Genomic DNA, 7,152 nt, shown 5'->3' on the forward strand with positions numbered 1-7,152 from the left:
CAACTTGGTGCATCTGAAATCCCCCCGAGATGAAGTTCTCCCATTTCGCCGCCTTTATGGATGTGTGATATGATTCCCACATAGGACAATCACGGATTGGAAAGAGTTTGTCTTCCATAAAACGTCGTCCCGAATCGTAGGCGCAACCTTCCAAACCGAACGGCCTGCGTTTCGACTTTCATCTCGCACCTGTATGTTGGGTCGTTCAATTAAGATGCGTTTTTGATTCGGTATACCGGTATCATTCGATGGAGTTTTATAGTTGCACCCACGATTGAAGCCGAGTGGAAAAGTGCTGACGAGTTATGAAATCTCGATCTCGGCTCGAAGGAATATAATAAACCCCACGACCGATACACGCCAGATGCTACCGATGCCCGAAGACCCGAGCCCGAAATTCACATTCCCTTACCTTCTTTTTTCCTTTATTATTGTGCTCCATAATGAACTTTATTGTGTGCACGTTGAAGGGAAAAGTTTCATCGAGCGTATCCAAACGATCATTCCTGCGCCAAGGCCTCTCTTGCCCCGGTCTGAAACACATTTGCATTGTAGTCCATTTCGCTCCAAACCGAGAATCATTGGTACAGTAGCTACCGACATTCCTTCGCCCCTTCATCGACGGTTCCGCGGTTCGTTCTTCAACTCGACACCGATCTCGAACCTCAAGCAACAATCTTTGTCGTGCGGCTGGCACCTTGTCCAATTTTCAGGTGCATTAAGTCCGGATAAAAATTCCAATCATTAGCAAAACAAATCGATTGTGCCAAACGAAGGTGCGCACGGAAAAATCGTGGCAAGCGGTTGAGGTTCTAGCAAACGTGAAGGAACGGGAACTGGGAGAGATTCTTCTGCAGGTTTGGGCCCATGCGGGAAAAGTGAGCGAGGGTAAGTGTGAAAAATGTACTGAAAGCGAAATCTTTGGCCCACGCGACGCGTAGGAATTCGCCTCCAGAAAAGCGGCCCGTAGGTTTGTGTTTTGTTTGAGTTTGGAAAAGTTCCAGGAGTTCCTGCCTTTCACAAGAAATCGATGCCGGGAGGACGTTGTATGAAGTGGGATGATTGCTTCGGATTTCCTCGTAGAAAGTTTCCACCGAAAGGAAGCTACAAAAGTAACATTTTGCATCTTTTTTTTCTCTCCTACTGCAGCATGCGGGTCCTACCACCTATGGTGCATCCCTGCATACCGCTGGCAGGATGTTCTACTGGCCACCGGACCTACGCCACGGGGAGCACGAATTTCGGGATCTGGTTCGGGAGTGCTGGCTCAACTGTGCCTTTCTGTCAAAATATCACAGGCGGGTCATAAAAACCGACAGCAGGCCACCAAAGGGACCGTGCGGGGTGAGGACTAAACTTTCCCAATGGCTAACACGACTTGTGCGTATGTGTATCTATGAACTGGCAACTGTTGAAACAACACAGGACAGCCTGGGCTTTCTCCTGAGGATTGTCCTTTTTTTCGGTTTTATTCTTACCCTGTTCTTAGCTCACTGCATGCCCGCTGCTTGTAGTGGCTGTTCATTTTGGGATCATCAGGCACCGTATCCTGCTGATCGTTTATTAAGACACGAGAAACGAGACACCCTTCATGATGCCACCACACGCCGAACGTCGTTGAAGAAAAAAAACGCTTCAACCTAAGAAAACGCTTTCTTCAGAGACTATCGTTCCGGACATGCCGTGGGTGGTCACGGGTCGGTAGGAAAGATGAAAAGAATTCTTCTAGTGAGTGCGTGTGCGTGTGTGTGTGTGTTTGTATGAAAGTTGCCATTTTCCCACCCACCGCGCCCCGCATAAGGATCGGCTCAATCTCGGGGTGTTGGCGAGATAAATGGTTTCTAACTGCCCTCAACTGCATATAGGCCGCCACAAATTGTTCACCCGGCAGACCAACAAACCCCGGGGCCGACCCCAGGCTCGAAGTTGGCACATTTTTATGACTTAATAGTGGGCCATTTGAAGCGGAAAACCGGATCGATCGAAAGGACTGGATGGTGGGTTTCAAGACGTCCGTTTTCGGACGCATGAGCTATGGAAATTGTGCAACAGGCCATGGGCGCGGGGATGTCCTGCGAATGGTCCGCAAATTGTTGCTCCGTGTTTGGCTATAAAACCGAAAACTTACGATGGCGGCCAGCCGGAGTCGAAGTCCGAGAAGGGTAGGATTTTTAGATTTATATGACGATAATTTTGAGCAGCTTTTTTGTGGGCTTTGTTTCTCGTTCTTCCGCTTTTCGTGATGTCCAACGACACTTTGGGGAATTCACTGACGAGCCCAGTGGATGATGATGGGGTGCCTCAGAGGAGCAACAAGTGATACACAGGGGAGGAATTTCGTAAAGGCAAGCAGGAGGATGTCATTGATTCATCCATCCAGCCGATTGGTGAACTCTTGTCATGAATGCCTACGCTTTCCACGTAGCACATTTCCTAAATTCCTCACCCAGGATGTCCCTTCGCCCATCGTGGAATGCAACACCAGGGCAATCGCCTTGTAAAAGCGGGGTGAACACAAAAAACAGCACAGAGCTTCTACGTGCCCAGAAACCAATCAACCGTCATAGATTAATAAAAATGTGCGCCTAAGCGTTCGAGCTAAGTCCTTGCCAAACACCAAACGAAAAAAAAAACAACGGATACCCCTCCACATTAAAACTCCTGTTCGGCTTCGATGAGTTCCGAACGCCGGTCACGCATCTGCCCGGCAGAGGATCCCAGATAACCAGGACTTTAGCACCCGACGTTCCGATGAGTGGAAGAATCCGTTGTAATTTTAATTAAATTTTATTGAACTACCTTCGAACGGTGATCGACGAACGAGATGAGCCCTTCGGTGGAAGCTCTTGCGTTCAAAAGGATTCGAAGGGTGGGAAAAAAAACGTCGGAATCCTCCCGATCCTTGGGAACGAAGCTCCGGCTCGATGGAGTTTCAAACGCACGGGATGAAGCCGGCCCAACACGATACGCTTGGTTTAGTGGCAGAATTCATAATTTTTTAATCACCACTCAACCGAAAAACCCGAACCTGGTCGGATTAGATTCCGGAAGCACTCACAGTGTGTGCCTCGAGTATTAATATCGAGGTTTGCACACACAGCTTAGCATCTGCAGTCACGGGCAGTTATGAATCTTTTGACGTTTTTTCCATTATTTGGCAAACTGCAGGTTATGGCAAACACTAGAGAAGAGAAGGAAAAAAATGGTTAACATTAATAAAGCCCTTGTAGTTACCACCAGCTGTAATCATTTTAAGTGGGACGGAATTGGGTCAACAAAAACGCACATTTTCTGCATCCCAAAAGTATTGTCAATGGGTTACAAAAAAATATTACCTGAACTTATGATTTTTGAGGATCATAAGTACGCGAACATATGTTGCGTAATGTTTAACACGTTGACTGTAATGTCATCCAAAAGTGGGTGACAGCAGCATTTAGTTCTAAAAAGTTATTGTCCCAAATAAATGAAAACTGAGATATTAAAACGATAGTAATATTAAAAACAAATTCTTTGGGAAGCTAAGTCTTTGCTTGGCCTTCAAAAACCGTCGATTTAACAAATGTTTTAAGCAGATTTAATTAAAAAAGATTGTGCTAAAAAAATGTGCTAAAAACGCTAGGCACTCAACGTGTTAAATTTATTGCTGAAACTTTAACGTTTTTGGTTACCGTTTGTAACTTTTGTCACAAGCATGTTTCTTTCCTATATTCCTCGTAAACTTGTGTTTATCTGCCCATGAGCCACTTCAATCAAGGCCTACGGATATTCTGCTTTGTAATTACCGTGTTCCCCGGTTGTTTGGGATTTATCGTTCTTTTCAAATATTTTTCCACTCATCCTCAACCACGTTTTCTGGTATTTAAAAGTATCTCCAAAGCACCGAACCCGTTTGATGGCTTACCGAGGCGAAAAACCGCCATTAAAAGAAGCAAAAACTCGTTATCTACACCACGCACCGACGATTAATCTGCGTGTCACCTTGGGCTGTGTTGTGTGTGCAAGGCTAGAATTGGCGCAGGCTGATACGGTTGCGATGCCTTCTTGGCTTCGGCCCGATAGCCCCAGGGAAGGCCTCCCTACGATTCGTTTCCATCTGTTTTTGGTGAGGTTCCATCCCACCCGACTACCGATTATTAAAATCTACCGATGATGGCCTTCCCTCCTTCTATCAACCTTCTTTTTTCCTTGTTCTTATTTCGAGCGATGAGTCCAATGCAGGGAAACCGATCACGCGCACCGATATCTTCGGTCCCGGGGTGAAATAAATATCCCTCTCCGAGGCGTCCGTGACTCCGTTTCGGATGGTGCCGATAGATAAACGTACGTGCGGCCCAATTTCTGGCGTTTGCGATAGGAAACAGATCCACCGGTCGACTCGACTTCTGACTCCGAATCCGTTCGGCTGGCGAAGAGAAGCAAATAGAAAAATGACCCAACGGGCCTAGGATGGAAAATAATAATTAATTTGGATTCATTTAGATTATAATTAGTAAAGAAAACAAGGACAGCTGAGGCCGTCAGTTTTGATCCATTTCTATTCGTTTTGCGCACGATTTCGACGAGCGTGTGTGAAAGGGGGTGGAGGGGGGGGATGTGGGTTTCCTCCACCCACTCCCTCCATCCGGGGATCATCACTTGAGCGAAAACGTGGATGGGATCATAGGTTGTTTGCTTTTATTTTAAGTTTTTGCTCTCACCACCCCAACCCCCTTCCCGTGGGTGCCAACCGTAAATCCGTCGATCGGACGGAGGAAGCCCACGGTCAAGTTGTTTCCCGAAGCGCCGAAGTGGCCAACGAAACGATACCTGCCGATCATATGCCATGGCCGAAGACGACGGGTCCCTGTCGAACCGCAGGCAATTAAACGAAGATATTATGCTTAATCATACTTTTAACAATTTGTTATCTCTACCCCTCGCCTCGACCCTCGCATCGGCTCCCACGAGGTTCACCTGACCGTAGCGTTCGGTATCGTTCCCGAGCCTCCCTCCGGTTTCCCAAAAGCCTTTCGAAAAACTCGACTCGGCCTCAACAGCGAAAGCCAAACGCGAACCTTCCCTTCGACAAGCTCGCCCAACGAGCGTTCAGCGAGAAGTGGTGGAAAATTGCTGATAGATCTTCGTCATCTTCATCATCACCGCCATCGTCGGCGGACATCTCCGTCGTCTAGGCGAGGAGGAGCACAACGGCATTGAAAGAAAAAAGGTTGGAAAAATGGATGGAAAAAAATCCGACGACTCCGCCAGGTCTCTTTCATCTTCGCAAAGGGGCTTTACACGCTCTCCGCCAAGCCATCGTCCTGGTGGCAACCCCCGGTTCCCCGGTCCACCCATCCATTCATCCTGCTAGGCCCCCTTCGCCTTCGGCCTTTTATCTTCTGATTAATTAAAGTATGCCGATCAATTTGTTATACAAGCAATTTTGTAGCCTAATCGTTTCGGAAAACAACAACCGGGTCGATTGGTCGGAGGAGTTTTGGCCACAGGTCGCTCGATGTGGCCGGTGCCTTTTTTTTCTAGCCAGCTTTTCACTGTCTTTTTCCTCCGGAGGAAGTTTATTTTTTCCCCCCTCCGCAGCTCCGTCTCTTTGTCTTCGTTTGACTTGAAAACCCCGTTCAATGAGGTTTGTGTGTTTTATCCATTTTCCACCGAGTACTGACCGGGTAGAACCACGGTTTGACTCCACCCACCGGAGTTGGAGCCCTCCCGTATGAAGCCAATGTTCTAAAGACTTTCCAGATCATTTTTTTTTTCAGAACCACCCGATGGAAAAGAGTCATTTACCTTTCGATATGCCGTCACACGGCTCGTCAGCGAGCGATGATGGCGTTGATGATGATGGACCATAAAATGCATCATCTGTGACGACTTCTTTTGATTGCTCGACGTCAAACTGGAGTCTTTAGTCCGGTTTGGCATGAGTTGGGGAAAACTGGATATGTTTTGTCGATGAGAGAAATTAATTTTTTATTACTTTCATAAATTTACAGCTCGTTTGTCGACGGCGGTAATGTGTACCGAAATTGGATAGCTTTTGAGGCCAGTGAAGGATGGGACGTTGGGAATTGATATTTCAGAACGATTCAATCGGTCAGACCATTTTCGGCTGTAGGATTGTGACAAGGGTGATATTTGTTTTGAAATTTGAGCATTGATCTCGAATAAAACTAGGGAACCGTCACTAGATTAAATGATCGAATTCTAAACGATATGAGTGAACTGGAAGAAGTGTTTGGTGATATCTAATGTCAGTGACTTGAAGTGTTTTGTCCAAAAATACATTTATGATGTTCTATTCTATGTTAACTTCAAGTCAAATCTTCAAACATCTGGGAATGTTAAATCATCAATCGCAATAGCAAACTTTCGTTACTAATAAGCCTTCTTCACTAGATACATTGTTTTACCAAATCTACCCTTTTCACGAGTGAAATCGTACAAATTGTTAAAAATGCTATCACATATTTTTCTCTTTTCCCAGAAAAACGATTTATATTTAACAAACGTGTACATAACTTTACAAAAACTGTAAAACAGAGATTTCAGAGTGCTGTTACAGCATTCATGTTTTTCTTCAATTCCTTCTCAAAAGTACACAATGTGTTAAATGTGAAATATTTCCTAATTACTACTACTATCACGTATTTGATTCGCGATAAAAAAATCAGGAATTTACTATTGTTTTAAAATGCATACAAAACTTGAACAACAAAAACAAAAACATAAAAGCCATGCTTTAATTAACAAACTGACATACAGTTGAATAGCTACACTTTGATGTGTAGATTATTCCAATTGAGATCAAAGATGATAAAAATTAAAAAAATTGTAATATTTTCATCAAGCTAAACATTTTCACCATGAGAACGGTTTCATCGTTTAAATTATCAGCTTGAAATTTAGAACATGTATCTTTCATTTCTCAAACTATATTGTAAACGACTGTGAGCGACATTTCTAAGGGTTTGGGAATTTTATTTTCTCTTTTAATAGTTCACTTTTGCTACCGTGAGGGCGAGGAAATATTCTCAACACGACCCATTAAGAAAAATTCGACGCTGATGACGCAGGTGTAGCACGTGAGACTCGCCACGTTGCGGAGATTACCTTAGTTTGGTACCTTTCTCCGCCGTTCCACTCGTAAGCTAC

General features: G+C 45.0%; 1 protein-coding gene across 1 annotated transcript in view; it reads left to right on the forward strand.

Moving 5' to 3' along the window:
* LOC131285561 (trithorax group protein osa-like) overlaps positions 1-5,174 on the forward strand; it is a 61,671-nt gene extending 56,497 nt beyond the window's left edge. The window contains exon 4 of the mRNA XM_058314420.1: positions 5,040-5,174. Within this exon, the coding sequence (XP_058170403.1) occupies positions 5,040-5,174 (135 nt within the window). The remainder of the gene's footprint in view (positions 1-5,039) is intronic.
* Positions 5,175-7,152: the final 1,978 nt, after the last annotated feature.

The sequence above is a fragment of the Anopheles ziemanni genome, chromosome 3, assembly GCF_943734765.1.
Source record: "Anopheles ziemanni chromosome 3, idAnoZiCoDA_A2_x.2, whole genome shotgun sequence".
Classification (NCBI taxonomy): Eukaryota; Metazoa; Arthropoda; class Insecta; order Diptera; family Culicidae; genus Anopheles; species Anopheles ziemanni.